Source organism: Mustela erminea, chromosome 9, assembly GCF_009829155.1.
Source record: "Mustela erminea isolate mMusErm1 chromosome 9, mMusErm1.Pri, whole genome shotgun sequence".
Taxonomy (NCBI): domain Eukaryota; kingdom Metazoa; phylum Chordata; class Mammalia; order Carnivora; family Mustelidae; genus Mustela; species Mustela erminea.
In genome coordinates this window covers 42800089-42820677 of record NC_045622.1, presented here as the reverse complement: position 1 = coordinate 42820677, position 20589 = coordinate 42800089, and the positions used below count along the sequence as shown (strand labels likewise).

Sequence of the window (20589 nt, the reverse complement as noted above, 5' to 3'; positions counted from 1 at the left end):
ACAGAAGCGCATAATCCATCACTCTTTTTCCAAGTCCGCTGGGCTGAAACTGGCATTAACCATGGGCAATCATCGCTCACAAAATTACAAGTGCCCCTAGCCAGAACCACCTTTCAGCAGTCCCCATGACACGTATTGTGTGCACCAGAGTGTGCAAAAAGGTCTCCTTCCTGAGTGAAGGAATAGTCCCTAATTCCCTCCCCGCTCCCAGCAGATACATGCAGACTTAACAAGACGGTAAGAGCCACCCTCTGCCATGTCCCTTGTCTTCATCATCATCACTCCAGTGAGGATCGCCCCATCTCGCTTCACTCATTCACTGAACAACTAAGTTTTGAATGCTTGTTATTTTTCAGGCACTCTTCGAGCAATGAGCAAAAAGAATTAGAGGTCCTTGTTCTAATGAATCTCATGTTCTAGTAGAAAAGATAAAAAGCTGGTAAGGTACACGTAACACTACATTAGCTGGTAAAGTGGTAGGGAGGAAAATAAAGTAGGAAAGGAGAAAATGGTATGTGGGGGTGAGGGCCAAGTTATGCAGGATGGATAGTGAAGGTCCACAGGGAAGTGGTCACTTAAGTAAAGACCCGAAAGAGGTAAAGGAGAAAGTCGTATGGATATTTAGAAGTGCGTTTTTGAAAGAACACCACCAAGAGAGAAAGACTCCGAAGCACAAATGTGTCTGCCAAGTGTTTAGAGAAGAGCAAGGAGTCTATCTGGAGAGGACGGAGCAGAGGAAGAGGAACATGCGGTGAGGCAGGCAGACCTCGGGGTCCAGACCGGAGCCCATTTCAGGCCATCGTAGGAAGGCTGCCTTGTATTCTGCAGGAGAGAGGAAAGCACTGAGGACAGGAGGAGTCCTGAAGGAACAGAAGAGAAACATGAATGAAATGGACACCGTGGCTGCTACAGTAAGGAATGATCCACAGGAGTCAAGGTTGGAAGTGGAGAGACAATCATCCCGGCAAGAGAGAATGACGTGGACGGATGTGGTGATGGTGAATGCTGGTAAAGATGGGTTTCTTCCTAAATACATCTGGAGGTCGAGATGCTCGTGGAGACGTTGTATATGAAATGATTCAAGCAGGACTCCAGAACTTTTGGCTTCAAAGATCAAAAGTACGGAGTTGCTATTAGCTGAGATGGAGAAGACTTTTGCAGGTGCAGGTTTTGTGGAAATAGTCAGGATTCTGATATGTTAAGTCTGAGATGTCTGTTAGGCTGAGATGTTGAGGAGGCAGCTGTGCACACAAGGCTGAAGTTCCAGGGGGCGGTCAGCACTGGAGATTGAACTGGTACTTTAATTTCCATACACCTCTGCCAAATTCACCCGATCATTTCCCTAATTAAACACTTTCAGAGATCTACTTCTGTTTACAGAAGATGCCACAAACTGGAGGTTGGTTGGGCTGCTAACATGTTCTGTGACCCATGCAAGATTTAAGGCAATTTGAACAATTTGCCAACAGTTATAAATTGGAAGATCTCTAGGGGGTGCCTGGGTGGCTCAGTTGGTGAAGCCTCCAACTCTTGGTTATGATCCAGGTCATGATCTCATGGGCAGTGGGATAGACCCTGTGTTGGGATCTGAGTTCAGCACGGTGTCTTCTTGAGATTCTCTCCCTCTGCCCCTCAACCCACTCACACGTGCCCTCTTGCTCTCTCTCAAATAAATAAATAAATCTTTTTTAAAAATTGGAAGATCTCTGGGGCACCTGGGTGGCTCAGTGGGTTAAAGCCTCTGCCTTCGGCTTCGGTCATGATCTCGGGGTCCTGGGATCGAGCCCCACATTGGGCTCTCCGCTCAACAGGGAGCCTGCTTCCCCCTCTCTATCTGCCTATCTCTCTGCCTACTTGTGATCTCTATCTGTCAAATAAACAAATAAAATCTTTTTTTAAAAAATTGGAAGATCTCTAATAAGACAGATATTGGAATGTCTTGAAAACTCAGAGCATTTAGAGTTACAATGTCCACATCATATGAGTAATGTTTGGGAGTTAATTCACTTGAGCTGAGTAGTACCAAATACCCACTTTTAAAGGCAAAATAATTTGTTCACATGCCATTTCTTTTGCATTGTCACATATCACAGAACACTGCCTTAAATTTAAATGTGTGTAATTATATCCATTTTATAATAATAATTCCAACAAAATATTTAGAATTTAATGAAATTGATATGACTTTATTTTAAAGAAATTGTTGCTACTGATCTGTTTTTCTTATGGCTCTTGTAGGCTCTAACAAATGGTTACTTAGGATCCCATGTTTGTTCATTTTTGCATCAAAATACTCTTTAGCACATGGGCCTGTTCCAGTAGATCCACCTAACTATCAGTAGAGTTTTACAAAGAAAAAAATGTGAGCCAGGATTATGGGGAAGCTGTGTTCCCATTTCCTAGGGAAGCAAGGACCAGTAGCTTCGGTGGTCCTAAATTGGAAAAAGATTTTTCAGAGAGAAACTCATCAAAATAGGAGCAAGAGTTTGCCAGACAGAGAAAAGAGTTCATTTACTTTACCATCTGGGCCCCCAGTGATTTCTTACTGGGGAGGGGGTACCCCAGGAAGAGGAGTGAACCGAATAAAGCAAGGTCTTGATCGCACCCACTTACTTGCTATGCTTGCTTAGACTCCTGCTCATTCTTAAGATTCACTTTGAATAAAATCGGTCCCCGATTCAGAACCACCCAAGCTCCTTCTGCAACTTCTTCGGTTTCCCCATTTCACCTCACTAGTGGTTGTCATCTCATAGGAAATCTTACTTCTGTTCAACAAGATGGTAAAGCTAGAGGCACTGTACTGAATTAAGCTAAAGTGTGCAAGAGTGAGATGACATAAAAAATAACAATTGGGGGCGCCTGGGTGGCTCAGTGGGTTAAGCCTCTGCCTTCTGCTCAGGTCATGATCTCAGGGGCCTGGGATCGAGCCCCGCATCAGGCTCTCTGCTCAGCGGGGAGCCTGCTTCCCTCTCTCTCTCTCTCTCTGCCTCTCTGCCTGCTTGTGATCTCTCTGTCAAATAAATAAAATCTTTAAAAAAAAAAAATTGGTTTTTCATAAGTTTTGTCCCTAAGGGTGGGTGAATTGTAGTGACCTATTTTAAAAATAAATTTCAAAATATTCCAATTAAATTCTATATTTATATTTAAATTTTAGGCTGTGTATGGGGGTGGGGGAAGAGAAACAGAGACAGAGAGACAATTAATACCCCAGTATCCCAGATTTTTTTGTCAGAATTTATTTTGACTGAGGTCTGACACTACTCAGCTTAGATGACATAATTCACTTGAATAGAGAATAATGTAATGTCAAATACTGGATAGTGGGAGGGAATGAAACCAAGTCACAGATGAGAGGTTGGCATGAATCAAGATAAAACAATCAGCATCCCATGTTGTTAATTTAACTACAACTTAAACAAATACCTAACAAACAACCTAAAAATACCTCCACTGAACTATAAGCTCAAATGTGTTAAGAAAAAGGTATGTTTGAATTACTTAGCATTTGAGACATCATCTCTAAGTAACCTTTAAAGATTCTTTTATAAGTAACTCATAAGACAGTAAAAAGTCAGGATTTCTAACACTTTTACAAATAACTCACAAGTCTAGGACTCAGAACTAGACTCTAAAGGTTTCACTCTTGGGGCGCCTGGGTGGCTCAGTGGGTTAAAGTCTCTGCCTTTGGCTCAGGTCATGATCTCAGGGTCCCGCGATTAAGCCCCGCATCGGGAGCCTGCTTCCCCCTCTCTTCTCTGCCTGCCTCTCTGCCTACTTGTGATCTCTATCCCTCAAATAAATAAATAAATAAATAAATAAATAAATAAATACTTCACTCTTAAAGAATTTCCAGATTCCTTTAGAGCTGTAGTTCCCAAAATGTGTACCAAGGTGCTCTGGGGTGTGTCAATGAACTCACAAGGGTGCAAGTGGATAAACAGGATATCTTAAAATTTCAAGGTAAACATGGAGGTACTCAAGCTCAGTCAAACACCTCAGGAACTACTAACTTGAGATAGTTCACAATTTTTACATTAGACCATGCTACATTCCTTCTAATGCGATCCTATCTTTTTGAAACAGGTGTTCATAGTTTGTGTGATATAAAGCAAGAGTCATGTGAAAATCAACGTGAAACAGGAAACAAGGGGGGTGATATCTACTCGGACTCAAAATTCTATTCCATGGCCCAAAGGCACACATATACCAACAGTAAATAATTATAGTTATTAAAAATGAAATTCAAAATCTTTTAAATTTGTGTTCCAATTTTTTTCAAATGGCTACTAAGTTTTTAGAACATAATACTTATTCAATTATTTGGTGCTAACTACTTAATAAATTGAACTTGGCGGGAGGGGGGAAGCCTGGGTGGCTCAGTCAGTTAAGAGTCTGCCCTTGGTTCAGGTCATGATCTCCATTCAAGTGAATTATCTCATCTAAGCTGAGTAGTGTCAGACCTAAGTCAAAATAAATTCTGACCAAAAAATCTGGGATACTGGGGTATTAATTGTCTCTCTCTGTCTCTGTTTCTCTCCCCCCACCCCATACACAGCCTGAAATTTAAATATAAATATAGGATTTAAATAGAATATTTTGAAATTTATTTTTAAAATGGGTCACTACAATTCTTCCACCCTTCCTTTCTATGATATTATTGTTTCTGGATACTTGAAAAACCGATTGCTACTTTTTTAAATTAAGATTTTATGCATTTATTTCAGAGAGAGAGTGGGAGTCTGGGCAGGGGTAGGGAAAGGAGTCTGTTTCTCTCGCTCCCTTTCCTCCAGCCACCACCCCTGCCCAGGCTCACGCTCTCTTTCTCTCAAATAAATACATAAAATCTTTATTTAAAAAAAAAAAAAAAAGATGGTTTTTATTAAGCCAAGCCAACCCCATGGTCTCAGCAGTGATGTGTGCAAAGAACTCAGCTCATTTAATTCTTAGCTCTATCTAAAACTATCAAGATTCAAAACATAATTTTTCTTTTAAAATAAATAATGTGTATCTTCTAAATGCCACTTAATCTCTGGAATGGGAAAATGACTGCACTGTTGTATCACAGTCAGGAAACAGTAGAACAGAGTAGTCAGAAAACAGCAAACAGAAAACATCTCTGTTCCTACCCAGCACCATCCCTCACGACCTCTATGACTTTTGAAAAGTTTTTTGTGTTTTTTTTTCTTCCTTGACTATGTTGTTTTCTAGCTCATCTAAGCAAATTTCTCTTGGCTCTGTGATGGGGCTAGTGACAGGACCTACCAGATCTACTCACTGTGAGCAATAAATGAAAGGATACATAAAAACACTTAGCACTGGGCGCCTGGGTGGCTCAGTCGTTAAGTATCTACCTTTGACTCCATCCCAGGATCCAGCCCCGCTTCAGGCTCCCTGCTCAGTGGGAAGCCTGCTTTTCCCTTTACCACTTTTCCTGCTTGTGTTCTCTCTCTCGCTATGTCTCTCTCTCTCTCTCTCTCTCAATCTCTGTCAAATAAATAAATAAATATTTTAACAAACCATGCCCGACACTCCATAAATGTTGGCTCTTTTTTTTTTTTTTTAAAGATCTTATTTATTTATTTGACACAGAGAGAGAGAGAGATAACAAGGAGGCAGAGAGGCAGGCAGGGAGGGGAGGGCAAGCAGGCTCCCTGCTTAGCAGAGAGCCGGATGCAGGACTCCATCCCAGGACCCTGAGATCATGACCTGAGCCGAAAGAAGAAGCTTAACCCACGGAGCCACCCAGGCGCCCTAAATGTTGGCTCTTAATAACACATTACATTGTACGGACAAATAGTCTTCCCAAAAAATAATTTGTCAATTTCCTTTAAATTTTGCGTGAAATTAGACTGCAAATTGCATGAATCCCGCTCACTACGGATATTCTCTTTGTCTACATTAGGCTGAGGGATTACATAAGAAGCTAAGTTTTTCATCACTTTTCTTGAGAGAACAGTTTTGTGCAAGGCTGATGAGGAAGAAAGGTTAATAATATATCGGGCTACGGGCTCCTGGATGGCTCAGCGGGGAAAGCCACTGCCTTCGGCTCAGGTCATGATCTCAGGGTCCTGGGATCGAGTCCCGCATCAGGCTCTCTGCTCAGCAGGGAGCCTGCTTCCCTCTCTCTCTCTCTGCCTGCCTCTCTGCTTACTTGTGATCTCTCTCTGTCAAATAAATAAATAAAATCTTTAAAAAATAACAATAATAATAATATATCAGGCTAAAAGAGGCTACAATAAGTAGGGACTCGGAGCAAAAAGAAAGAACTCTGATTTCTCTGAAATTATTGACCATCCTCTCCTAAAATTCTCCTTTGCTTCCCAAAAAACCCACACTTGCTTGGTTCTCCCCACAGTGTAGTACTTTATTCTTCTCTACCTCTTTGCTGACTTCACAGTCATTTCATTAAATCATGTCACAACCGTGGCAAGGTCTGCTAAAGCACACCAAGGATATGGGAAAGGTGGGAAATAACTCTTAATACAAGGCTAAAGGAAGAAGTGCTACCGGGAGGAAAAAAAAAAAAAAGGTTGCATGAGATTCAAGAGAAGAATGAGAGAATTAGGGAAGTCTGCAGAGGAGTTGCCCTTCTAGATGAATCTTTTTTTTTTCTTCTAGATAAATCTTAAACATTAGATAAGATTTGGATATGTGGAAACAAAGGGAAGGGTATGTTAACCAGCAAGAAGGGAAGGAGCAAGGCAACGAAAACGGGGTGAGAGCAAGGAAGGAAGAGGTTCAAATGGCCAAATTTTCAGCCTCATAATGGAGAGCAGAGGAAATAATATTAGGGATGTTATTTGACCCAGACCTGGAAGTCTCTGGGTATTCCCAATCTCATCATCCTGTCTTCTGCATTGCATAAATTTCCAGAGGGCTGGGTGCCCTCTGGAATAAAATTCAATTACTTTTGTGTCTCAGTGCTTAAGACTACACCAACACATCTAGTGTTAAAAAATCAGTTTTTAATTTTTCAAATTCCATCATTAATAACCCAGAGATGCCTGCATTCTGGTTCCAGATCTACTATTGACTAGTTCTAAAAGCCTGAGAAACAAAGGCAAACCTTCTCTCAGGGCACTGCTTTCTCTTCTATAAAAGGAAAGGTTGGGTTTGATGAGCCCTCAAGATCTTAACTTTGTGAAAATTACCCTTCAAAATTATTACTTCTTCTACTGTGTCAAAAAATCATTGCAATAGTTTTGCCACTTGACCTTCAAATGAATGACACTTCATTCCAAATTATAAAGACATGGTTAAATGATGAAGTACAGCTTTTAAGAATGGTCTTTAAGGTCACTCCCCAGTTTTTATGATGAAAAAATGAAACAGAATGCTACTTTCAGAAAAGTGACTACCATATTTATCAGATTTATAGTGTCTACATTTTTAATACATTAATATTCATAAAATTATTAAATCTTTCAAGCATAAGCAAATTAAGGGATTTTTTTGTTTTGTTTTAATGAAGAAATTTTTAGGTCAATGATATACCTGAGAATTGAAGCCATGATGAAATAGTTGACTAGAAAACTTGAATGAACAAACACTTGAGGCCTGCTAACTACCAAGAACAACGCTGGGAGCTAGGGTTATAGATTGGAAAGACATTCCAGTAGAGCAGTAGAAGGTTTCTAAGCCGGGACAAGCATGGTTATTACAGGAACAGAGAAACAGCGCCTCCATGGGCACATGAGCTCAACAGACATTTCTTAAAGGAGGTGAGTTGGGCTGAGTGACCAAGAATCCATAGGAGTTATCTAAGTGAAAAAGAGGAAAGTATATTTAGCCAGCGACTATCATATGAGCCATAGCACAGAGGAGGTGAGAGGTGAATTGAAGCCACCGAAAGAGATCTGGAATGGTCAAGAGTCCGAGGTATGAGAGATAAGGCTGGAATGGGTGACCTCAAACTTCACGGTAAAAAAGTTTAGCCTCTAATTCTGAAAGAGATGGTGATCCACCAAAGAATGCCAAACAGGAGCATTTCTGATTGGAGAATGAAGTCATGCTCAAAACTCTCACCTCTGCGGACTACAAACTGATGGGGTGGGGCGGAGCTTGAGGAAGGGACAGGTGTTAGGAAGCTGCTACAGTGGTCCTGATGAGTGGTGAAGACACAGGCCACCACAAAGGGATAACACGGAGTTAGTTTTCAAGACAGAAGAGATAGAATTTGATTAATACCTACGAGTAAGAAACTAAAAGGAGTGGGGAATGCTGGAAGTTAAAACCTGAGTTATTTTCAAAGAGTAATTTATGATCATATTCTCTATTAAATTTACAAACAGTTAAAAAAAAAATGGTGGAACTCAGTAATGTTAAAACCCAGGCTACAGAGTCTTGACCTTGCCAAGTCAGACACTACTCTAACACACTAACCTAGAAGATGAGGATCTTGCCTTGATGGAATAAACATGACTTCTACTCCCAGGAGAAGCAGGGCCAGCATATACCTCTGGGAGTCTCCATCTCAGAGTTAAAAGAAAGAAAGAAAAGTAAAGAGAGGCAGGGGCAGGGTGGTTCTTAATGACTTGAAAGCTTTGCAGGATTCCCCAGAGTGAATCATAAGAAGATGGAGAGAAAGGGCTCTAAGCCTTTCTACAAAGCAACTACTCTCAAAAACTCTTCAGGTGAGTGATGACTCCAGTATCCAACCACTGTCACTGAGCGGCCACTGTGGGCCAGGCACCATGTTCTACTCAGGCTTGGTCGAGTTTCCTCACCTCCAAAATTAGAAATGATAAGACCTATTTGTCACAAGCAGTGTGGTGTTTAAATTGCAAAAACTGCCTTGGCAAATTGATCAATGTAAGAGATTACCTTTGACCTTTAGCTTAGCATATATGTCCTTTCATGGTTTGTGTGCTGCTCCCTCACCAAGCCCTCCTCCTGTATTGTAACCTGTAGCGATGCCAGATTACCACTGACCACACCATGTCTCCTCACCTTCACACCACAGCTAGGGTAGGTGTCCTGTTTTGACTTTCTTTTAACACTTTCCCTTCAGAACACTCATCAAAACAGTGATCAAATAATTATCTCTCCGCTTTATGTCCCACCAGACTATCATATTCCATAATTGCAAAAATTGATCCACTTTGTTTATCCCTTAGTTCCTCTTCTCACCAAGAGAATGAATAAATTTTCCCAGGCAAAATCTTACACCTCTCAAATGCTCAAATTTTAAAATGACTTTGTAAATAAAATTCAGAATAATAAAACAAAAACAAATCTTTAAGTACTGCTTCAACACTCAAAGACAATAGCTGTATTCATGACAAGCCACAATGACATGGATCCTATGTTTCCTCTTGACCTGGTCAAGCCTCAAGGACTCCCTGCTAGGACCTCACCCACTCTTCCCTCAATGGTTCTGTGACTTGAAATCTGTCCTCTTTTTTGCCATCAGCCTTCCTATCACCTCATCTCTAGTGTTTTCATTCCTCATTTCATGACATGCATAATCTATAGGCAATAGGGAGCCACCAAAGCAATGTTCCAGAAAGATGAACTTGACCTTGGGTCACATAACAATTGAAGAAAGAAGAGACTAGTCAGATGGCTATTACAGAAGAAAAACAAGGAAGTAATAATAGCACTGTCCTTGGTCTACAGCAGTGGCAAGAGAAGCATAATCACTATCTGAGTTGGGAGGGTCAAAGAAGAAAATATGGCAGAAGTTTCAAGTTCAAGTGACTATGGGAAAGGTAATACCAAGTCCAGAGAATGGGGAAAGATGCCTAGTTTCGACATATAAAATATCATCCTTTACTACTTATCATTAAGAGGGATGATTGTGCATTGGGGAGGGTATGTGCTATGGTGAGTGCTATGAAGTATGTAAGCCTGACGATTCACAGACCTATACCCCTGGGGCAAATAATACATTATATGTTAATTTAGAAAAAATTTTAAAAAAAGAAGGATGATTGCGGATGTTCTCTGTATTCTCTGTTGTTGTTACTGTCATTTTCTACTTTATGATTTTGCTACATTCAGCATATTTTACTTCACTAATAGAGAAAAAACAACAATCTGCTTTTTCATGCCACTTTGCTATGACATATTGATCTTGCCAGATATATGAGAGATCGTGATAGAGATGGCCAGCAGGAAGACCAAACTGTAGGTCTGAAGGTCATGGAAATCAAAATTAGATACATGTTTTTGGAGACACCTGCATGGAGTTTAAAGCCATGGGAACATGTAAGACTCTCAACAGAAGGAGACAAAACTGAAGAGAGCCAGAGGATGAACTTCAGCCTCAAGCTGTAGAGCCCTGAAATCACTGATCACAGGGAGTAACAGGTTGTAGGTAAGAGGATTGGATATATTCCAGGAGCCAGAGGCTTTACCCTACCTGCTCAGTTGTTGTTTTTGTTTGTTTGTTTGTTTGTTTGTTTGTTGTTTTTTAAAGATTTTATTTATTTATTTACTTGACAGAGAGAGATCACAAGCAGGGAGAGAGAGAGGGAAGCAGGCTCCCCGCCGAGCAGAGAGCCCGATGCGGAGCTCAATCCCAGGACCCTGGGATCACGACCCGAGCTGAAGGCAGAGGCTTAACCCACTGAGCCACCCAGGCGCCCATACCTGCTCAGTTTTAAGCTCAGAGAATGGACAGATGTGGTTCAGGCAGGAGCTCTGTGCCACCAGAATATTTTGGAGTGTCCTTCTTGATACAGTTCATTAACTGTTACAGTGATTTGCTTTGGTGCCACACGCCCATCAAACCGTGAACTTCTTGAGGCCAGCAACCATGCCTTGTTCGCTCCTTTATCTTCCCCTCACCTAGAACTGTCTCTAACACATACTGCCCCTTTCATATACATTTGTGCTGAAGAAACCAGCCACACACCTTAGAGCTATTCCTCCCCATCCCGTCCTTCTCTCAAATGACTTAGCTTTGGTCAGACTCCTATGCGCTCTCCTGTCAGAACTAGTCCTCTAAAACACAGTTGTCCCACATGCCTAATGCTCACATGTCTGTGACAGAGTTTCTACTGCCCTGCAGAAAGCCCCGGGGTGTTTTGCCCACACACCGTTCACCCTACTTAGAAAGTTCCCCATCTTACTGCGTGTACACACTGCTTACCATGTTAGTCCGGATGGTATTTAGAAAATCTATAATTAGCCAGGCTAGGCTAGAAACAAGGCAATAAACTGCCCAGCAGAGAGTAGCCCAGACTTGACACACATTTTTTTGTTTGTTTGTTTGACATGTGGTTGCCAAATTTAGCTCATTCTACATTTCTAGATCTATTATGTTGACATTTAAGACCCTTCTTCTAAAACTCCTTGGAGAATTACAGTCTTTAAGAATCAGACACTGAAGAGAGTCAAGTCTAAAACCTGCCTTCTCCACCCCACCACCACCACCAACCCGCATCGAATTTCACAATGCAGAAGCATTTCATAAAACCTGAAACAACAAAGCACTGTGATGCAGATGAACCTCATGGCTACTGGCATGGGGACTCCATGTCCCAGGGCTCCTGACTCTAAGCCCAGGCTGCCTCCCCATCACTCTGCCTGTTAGATAATGTCCTCCAATGTTTCTCTGTCACACAGTTTAGGCAGGGGAAGTTACCACAGAAGTGCCTGATGGAAGTACTTTTCCTTGGCCACTTGCTGACTCTTGCAACCCTGGGCAAGTCCCTGACCTCTGATTCTTGTTTTTCTCTAATATAAAATAGGTGTAATACTACCTGATCTGTGTATACCCTCAGCGATGCTGGGCAGATCAAGCAGGAAAATGTACGTGAAGGTAGTTCGTACTAACAGTTAAGAACAGAATAAGAGCTAACATTTATTCACCAGGTGTTATACGTCAAGCAGGCACCACTTCCCAGGAATTACCTCGTTTTATTTTTTTAACAACTCTAAGGAGCAGGTTCTGCTACTGTCCTTGGTTTACAGACAGGAAACCACAGCTCAGACATGTAAGTGACTTGCACCCATCCCAAAGCTGGCAAGGGAAGAAGTTGGAAGAAGCTGGCCCATATAACCTGGGCACACTGAAAATGCTTTAGAACTGGCAGAAACTACAAGAGTATTACATGATACAAATATGTGGTATCCCAGGAAAATGAAACAAGAGCCTTTTTGTAGATGAGGCATCTGAGGTCGAGCAAGGTCTAGCAACTGAGGTCCCATAGTTTGCCCAGCGTCAAGTAGTATATTTTTAAAACATATTTAGAATATGTCTAGGGATGCTTGGATGGCTCAGTCGGTTAAGTGTCCAACTCTTGATTTCAGTTCAGGTCCTCATCTCAGGGTCATGAGATCAAGCACCATGCCAGGCTTGAGCTCCGCAGGGAGTCTGCTTGAGATTCTCTCTCTCCCCACCCCTCGCTGACCCTCCTCTCCACTCTCATGCACTCTCTCTCTCTTAAATAAATAGATAAATCTTTTTTTAAAGAAAGAATGTGTCTAAAGTATTTTATTTTGAGGGCATCTAAGTGACTCAGTTAAGCGTCTACCTTCAGCTCAGGTCCTGATCCCAGAGTCCCCGGATCAAGCCCCACACTGGCTTCCTTGCTGGTGACTGGTCAGGGAGCCCACTTCTCCCTCTACCCCTCACCTCACTCCTGCTTTCTCTAATAAATAAAATCTTTAAAAAACAAATAAATAAAGTATTTTAATTTTTTTTAAAGATTTATTTATTTATTTATTTATTTGCAAGACAGGGAGCAAGAGTCGGGGAGGGAGAAAGGGAATCCTAAGCAGGCTCCATGCCCAGCATGGAACCTGATGTGGAGCTCGATCTCACAATCCTGAGATCAGGACCTGAGCCAAAATCAAGAGTCAGATGCATAACTGACAGAGCCACCCAGGCGCCCCCGAAGTATTTTATTTTTAAATTGTGGGAAGTAGAGCAAAGCTGTTAGAAACCTTGGTACTGGATTCCATGGCCAAATTTTAAATTCCAGCACTACCACTTAACCAACTATGTTACTGGGGAATTAAAAATTAAGTATGTGTATTATACACATAATAATAAATGCTTAAGAAATGTTAGCTGCTATTACTACGACCATCCCAAATCCTCCAGCTGTGCTCCCAAAGCACACAAAGAGTTCTAGACAAAACTGTACTGTTCTCTTTGAAAATGCTGATGGAATAATTACAGTAATCAGATTTGGAGAGGAATAGAAAGGAGAGTCTCAAATGTGAACCTTTTGCTTACTTTTTTTCCTGATAAATCTATTTTAAAAACTCTACAACCAAGAATCAATTTTTCAGAAATAGATTTTCATTCTATTTCATCCCACTACCTGTACAGTCGTTCTGATTAATATCCAGAAACACGTTAGAAATAGGAAGAAGGCAAGAAAAACCTTAGGTAAATCTAAAGAAGCAACACAGAAAGAAAGAAAGAGAGAGAGCAAGAAAGAGAGAAAGAAAGAAAGAAAGAAAATGAAAGAAGTAATACCTTTCAGTGGGAGGAGGGTATAATCCCAGGGGACCAACTATGACCCAGGCACTCACAGGCCTGTGGTCTCTAAGAGCATGGCTTGATTCCAAGTCACACAGAACTGTATTAATTGGGCTCTTCCACTTAATAGGTAGGTGGCCTTGGGCGGAGGGACTTAATTTCTCTTGACACTGTCAAGTGCTCTGGAAGCCAGAGCTGACCCAGCTGCTCCTCCGTGATAGAATCTTTGGGACTCAGGATGATTGCCATTCCCTGTGAGGTTTGCGGAATTTACCATGTTGGTTTTCAGCCTACTTCACAAGCCCTGAGAGGTATTTTAAAAAAAGAAAAAAAAGTTTTCTGTTTTTTGTTTTTATTAAGTAATCTCTATGCCCAGTGTGGGGCTGGAACTCATGACCAGGGAGATCAAGAGTCATATGCTCCACAGGCTGAGCCAGCCAGGCACCCCCTGAGAGGTATTTTTTGGAGTCTTTGAGGAATAGACGGGTCAGTCAAAGTGGCTACAAGAGACGTATCACAGAATTTAGTTGGACACGTACAGGCCATGAGTTGGCACTGAATCAAATGAATATCAAAAATCCCATGAGCAAAGATTCCCTCCATTGCAGATGGATATGATATTCTATCAATGACAGGGCCTGTCCTCTCTATGTCATCCATCCTCTCAACCACCTCAAAGTGTGGCCCTCCTGTTCACACTTTAGCCTCACCTGTTCTTTCCACACACACAGCAGAGTTGAACCCAAAGGAGAAAGAGAAGCATTCTTAGGTCTGGACAGACAGGCTGATCTGAAGGTGCTGTAAGGTACGCTTAGCTGACTAGAGTCTGAGTGGGTACTTGAGGTTGGATTTCGTATGAATTCACTCCTCACAGGGCTACCTGTGTAGCTTGAAATATGTCACCACGATGTTCCACTAAACCTTTCCACAAGGGCCCAACTTCCCCACAACAAGTAGGGCCTGATTCCCAGCTTCTAACACAGCTCATGAGGGCCTTTGGGCTGGAGGCTGTCAAAGGCAGGTTATCACTGAACATCAGAGCCCTGGGAAAAAGTAGTTCCCCTCCTGAGATACTACACACCACTACAGCTGTACAAACGACTTTCCAAACGCCTCAGATTTCTTATTTGCACAGAATTCTGTGGCTATAGCCTTCCCAGCAACTTCAGTCCAGAAACAGAGCTTCAGAGGCATTTCTTCTTTCTTTTTTCCTTTTTTTTTTTTAAGATTTTATTTATTTATTTGGGAGAGAGAGAAAGCACAAAGGGAGAGGGGGAAGCAGGCGTCCTGCTGAGCAGGGAGCCTGACATGGGGCTCCAACCCAGGACCCCAGGTTCATGAACAGAGCCCAAGGCAGACACTTAACTGACTGACCCGCCCATATGCCCTGCTATGCAGTCTCTTTAAAAAAAAAAAAAAAATTGACAAACAATTACTTCATATGAGACTAGAGAGAAAGCAAGAAGCTTAGTGAGGAGGTTAATGCAATAGTCCAGGTGAGAAAAGAGGGTGACTTAAAATAAGGTTGACACCCAGGTGCCTCCTCAGGAGGCATTTCGAAATTTGATGCTTAAATTGTTCATGACAGCATGCTGTACCACGAATAAAGCTGAAAAATGATGCCGGGTATTCTGGACCAGATTATAGATGTAATATAGGACTCCTCATTTATTATGACTTAGCACATTCGTATCATGCCCTTCTTGCCTACCATTATACATGTTATTGTCACAATAATCCCTGAGGTTCTCCTGGATAGTAGGTACTGTCACCTTTAGGTGGCATTTGTTGGTTGCCCATTTCTTATTTAATGGGAGAAAGCATCCTGCCTAATTTGTAGATAAGGCAACTGAGATCAGGAGGTTAAGAAATTTGCCTAAAACAGCTCAGGACATGTGGGGTAAAACAGGGATACAGTCAAAAGTGGTTCGCCTCTGGAATTGAGACTCTTAATTACTATGCCTTTCTACCTTCTCTGTTAGATCAGGACACTGAGATTCACGGACATTCTCTAACATGCTAAGGTCACATCCCTACTTGCGTTTGACACAAAAGTCTAAATGACAGCTACATCCCCTTTGAAACAGTAAGTTCCTTCTAAACTTGAGTTCTAGATATATCAGCGCAGCCAGAAGAGTTTTCAGACAATAAACCATCCAACAACCGAAGTGCAGAGACTCACAGTGGCTTTTCTAGATGAAAAGCCCAATCAGTGGCTGATGGCATCGTCTGGTCCCTGATAACCCCCTATGCCACCAGAGCTGCTGAAGATGACTCCAAATGTAGGAATCTGTTCACATGCCAAAAGTTTTATCATAAGACTCAGCGGCTCATGATTAAAGAGGCACCGGAGTCCCCAGAAACAGAAATACCCTTTCAGAAATTTTCCACATTTACTCTTGCTTCCAGCCATGATTAAATATTTCCCAGACAAATACACCAGCTAAAAAGGAAACTGTTTTCTGAAAGAGAAGTGGCGAGTTTGGGTCCAGCACTTAAGCAAAGGCTCCTGGTACCACAATGAACAGCCAGAGGTGAAGTGGCACTGTTCACAGAGAATCCCAGAGGACCTTGAAACGTCGGAGCAGGAAGATTCCTGAGCTGCCATGGCCAATCCCTTTTCACTTAAGAGGGATGCAACTGAGCAGAAGGGACGCGTCTGGAGCCACTGGGCAGGTTGGTGAGTGACAGAGCCAAGATCTGTAATGAGGGGTTGGACATGGCCAGGTTGCAAACAGCTTCAGTCCAAGGGCTCACACATTTGCCTCACGTTTGCCTGACTCCCCCGCCCAACTTGGGGGACAAACCCTCAGAAGTAAACTCTGGTTTCAAACATTGTAATGAAGTTTCTCATTTCCCAGATCTCTCAGTGAAAACTTAATGGGCAAATCAAGAAATCTTAGGGCTAATGTCATAGACTCTTTGACAAAAGTGCCCCTAAGGTAGGTGCATGACTCCTTTTCTTTTTTTCTTTAAGATTTTATTTATTTATTTGACCGGGAGAGCACAAGCAGGGTGAGTGGCAGACGGAGGGAGAGGGAGAAGCAGGCTCCCCTCTAAGCAGGGACCCCCATGCGGGGCTAGATCCAATACCAGGGTCCTGCTCAACCAGCAAAGCCACCCAGGCACAAGCCTCCTTTTCATAGACCACAGAGAAACACGGAAATAATACTTTGCTCCAAAAACATATACACGAAGATCCTTGGCTTCCTCAAAGCTGAGGACCTCAAATTCACTTGACTGAGAGGGGACAGGAGTTGGAATGAACTAAGTAAGTAGTTAAAAACAGCAGTTGCGGGGCGGCTCAGTGGGTTAAAGCCTCTGCCTTCGGCTCAGGTCATGATCTCAGGGTCCTAGGATCGAGCCCCACATCGGGCTCTCTGCTCAGCAGAGAGTCGGCTTCCTTCTCTCTCTCTGCCTGCCTCTCTGCCTACTTGTGATCTCTCTCTGTGTCAAATAAATACAATCTTAAGAAAAACAAAACAACAAAACAGCAGTTGGGGGACAACAAGTGGGTAAGAGCCCTTCTAGCCCGGAACGCTCCTGCCCGCTGTTAACCGGTCTCAGGGCTTCCCCCTTGGTGGCTGGCATGACACTAGGGGCCGTGTCACCGGCAGCGTCGTCCACGCCCGGAAAAAGAGCCAGAGACCGAGAACTCCAGACAGTCTCTCCCCAGATAGTCTCTCCCTGGGTCCCTGGGGAGGCCCGCACGGGGTCGAGAGATCCCACGGGAGGGTGTGCGAGGGAGTTCGAGCAACAGCGCCAAAGCGCCAGGGAATGCACTTGAAGTTTCAGCGAGCGAGACAGAAAAACTTTTGTTTCCTCGGAAACCAAGTTTCCAGCGCACCAGGAAAAGTCTCGTGCGGGCGCCCGGGACCGGCCCGCAGCCCCCCGCCCCGGAACTGCAGGGCCGCGGCGAGGCCCCCGTGCCCTCGCCCCTCCCCCGGGGGCTCACCTGCGATGTCCCAGAGCTGCAGGCGCACCACCGTCTCCGGGTCCCAGTGCAGCACCTTGAGCGCGAAGTCCACGCCGATGGTGGCCCGGTAGTGCGAGGAGAAGTTCTGGTGCACGTAGCGCTTGATGATGCTGGTCTTGCCCACGCCCAGGTCGCCGATCACCAGCAGCTTGTACAGGTGCTCCTTGTGCGGGGCCTGCATCCTGGCGGGCCGCCCGCGTGCCGGACCAGGGAGCGCAGCTAGGGCCTGGGCGGGAGACCGACTCCGGGAGCACGAGTGCGGGCGCCGGGGAGAGGAGCGGCGGGGCGGGGGCGAGGGGCGGAACTCCTCCCCCGCCGCCTGGAGAAACGCCCAGACAGGCGCCCAGGGGTTAATCCTCCTTCCTTTCCCGGGGCCGCGCGCCGCCCTGGAGCGGGTGGAAGAGAGAGCGTCTCCGGGGACTGGCAACCAGGGGGCTCCCGTCTTAATGCCTGTTGCAAAGGTTATTCGTGCAGCACTTTACAGTCTCCGAAGCACTTTCCTCGCCTGTGATCCTGAACACAAAGCTTTGAGGTGTGGGCTTTGTTTTCCACGTTTTCCGTGCAGGAAAACTGCGTGTGGAAAAGTTCAGCGCATTGCAGGAGATGGAAGTGACAAACCCGGGGGAACCCAGGGCTCCTGAGCTTGGAGACCCGCCCCCAGCCCTCACTGTAGGGAGAGCTTGGAAGAGAGGCAGCTGAGAATACAATTTCAGGAGGAAGGGTCGGGGTCTCGGTTCCTTATGCACTGGTTTTTTGAGGTGAGTGGCCCTGGGCAAGTCATTTGACCTTGGGCAAGCCTCAGTTTGCTTTCTTCCTCGGTGGCGGTGGCGTGATAATGGTAATCCGAACCTGTCACCTCTCTTGGAGAGAAAACACTGAGCGCTTTCACACCTATTCAACTGTCAGTGGCCCAACAAGGGGGACCATGGAGCTGAAAACGCAGAGGGCATCCTTAGTTTTTAGACTTCTCTCCTATCCTAAAAGCTCTGGGCAACACTGAAATACAATTTCAATAACTATTCAGATTAGTTTAAATGCTAACAATAGCAAGTATTTATCCAGCACTTGCTGTGTGCCAATTTTTATATACTTACCACTTTATTGCCCTAGCAGTCTTAAATCGATACCATTATTCTTCCCATTTTACAAAGGAGGAAAAGGAGGCGTAGACATTTTAAGTAATGTACCCAGTATCAACCACTAATAAGGAAAAAGCCACCTTAAAAGCCAATTTCCTGAGCCAGAAAGGGGTTTTTGGTTTGTTTCTTAACGTACTCTTTTAACCAATCTGTATTTGTGCTTGGGATGATACAGAAATAACACAAAGATTCCTCGTCCCCAAAACTTTACCTTCTTGCGGGAGACTGACAATAATAACTAAGTACGATTTGTAACGTATTAGTCACTGATAAAATAAGGTAGGGGAACAGGCACGAAGAGTTGGAATGGGGTTGGCCTTTTAGAGAGGGGGCCAGAGGAGTTCTCTCTGAGAAGGGAACTATTCAGTTAAAAACATCAGTTTCTGAGGAAGTGGCATGTAGATCTAAGGGACAAGCATCCTGGACCAAAGTGAGTCATTTTGTACCTGAATGTGCCAGGAACTGAGCAACGACCCCATTATCTCATTTCAACTTTCCAACTGTATCGGGTCGTATTTTGTCCAGTTGATAGATGAGGAAAGCAAGACAGAGCACAGCTTTCCCAAACCCACACAAAGTGTTAAAACGGGGATTCCAGTACAGGCTTGGGGGAGAAAGAGGAGAGGAAGTTTGGCGGGCCTACTGTGTGCCTGCCATCAGACGACAAAACTGCGCACACTATTGTCAGCGTCCGCAGGCCCCTCACAAGCAGAGGGACGCCCCAGCGGCCTGCCCTGGATAAATCACATAGCCTCTCTGGAGCTCAGTTTCCACAACCACAAAATGAAAATAAGACTATCTGCCTCCTAGAGTTGCTGGTACAAGTCAATAAGATGCCAAGCCTGTAGCAGGTGCTGATGGCAGTTATTTTATTTTAGTATTTATTTATTAAAGATTTTATTTATTTATTTGACACACAGAGAGAGATAGATCACAAATAAGCAGAGCAGCAGGCAGAGAGAGAGGAGGACCCTGAGATCATGACCTGAACCAGAAGGCAGAGGCTTAACTCACTGAGCCTCCCAGGTGCCCCTGATGGCAGTTATTAATAGCAAGTGAGGGACAAGCTTTTCACACCATGTTCTCTGATATAAATACTAGGGACCGGCACCCTATCTTGTCAGCTTTCTGTCCCCTCCGGGGGTAACTCAGAAGCTTTGCTCCTAATCGGCACGCAGCAAAGGTGTGCAGAATTGCCCTGGTTTGCGTTTTATGGAATGCTCAGACAGGTAGCCATCCTTCTTCAGTTCCCACCCACGCAGGGACACACCAGGCAGATCATATCTAACAAGTAAGCCAAGTGTTCTACCTGCTTCAAGTATTGGCCAACACTGTGGCTTCATTTTGCAGGGACAGGAGTTGATAGACCTGAGGGGCCTCCGCCCTTCTTCGAGCTTGAAAAACGAGTGATAATTACAAAGACCCTCCCCAGATCTAAAATCCTGGCTCTGTAGATCTCAAGACAAGTTTGGTCCGGGCACGGAGCTGGTGGAGGAAACAAGGAGGGGGTAGAAGTTTGAGACATAACGTGAGCCCAGCCCTCGCTGTTGGGCCTGACCCAACCGCTTCACAGGCCCCGGCCTGTCTTCCCAGCCTCGTCCCCGCTGAGTCATCGCCCCCCCCACCTGCTCCTCTCTGCTGATCAGGAGCACGTCAGAGCACCAAATGGTGAGATTTTTACTGTGTAGGGCAGCAGACCAAGACCCAGATTTTTTGAGATGGAAGCCTATAAAATTGGGTGAGGAGAGTGGTCTTTAAGACAAAAAAAAAATTAAGGAACAGTTCCTGAAGCTTCAGCCTCCCTGCCTCTCCAGGGGGCAGGCAATCCCTCCATCAGGGGCAGTGGGCAGCCAGAGACAGCAAGCTCCCTGGCTAGACAGGAAGTATAGCAATTTGTTTCCAGAGTTATTCATTTAGGTCTCATGACAGTTCTTCACAGTGGGAAGAAATTACTCTTGGTTTATATTTTTTAAATCTTTTAGACTAAAGCCGCTCGGTGAGCTTGCCAGGCAAGCAGCCCCGTGAAATCCCGAAAG

General features: G+C 44.1%; 1 protein-coding gene across 1 annotated transcript in view; it reads right to left on the bottom strand.

Annotated features, from left to right (window-relative positions):
* Positions 1-17851, bottom strand: part of RAB38 (RAB38, member RAS oncogene family) — a 57309-nt gene extending 39458 nt beyond the window's left edge. The window contains exon 1 of the mRNA XM_032358779.1: positions 17394-17851. Within this exon, the coding sequence (XP_032214670.1) occupies positions 17394-17595 (202 nt within the window). The 5' untranslated portion in view covers positions 17596-17851. The remainder of the gene's footprint in view (positions 1-17393) is intronic.
* Between the last annotated feature and the right edge of the window lie 2738 nt (positions 17852-20589).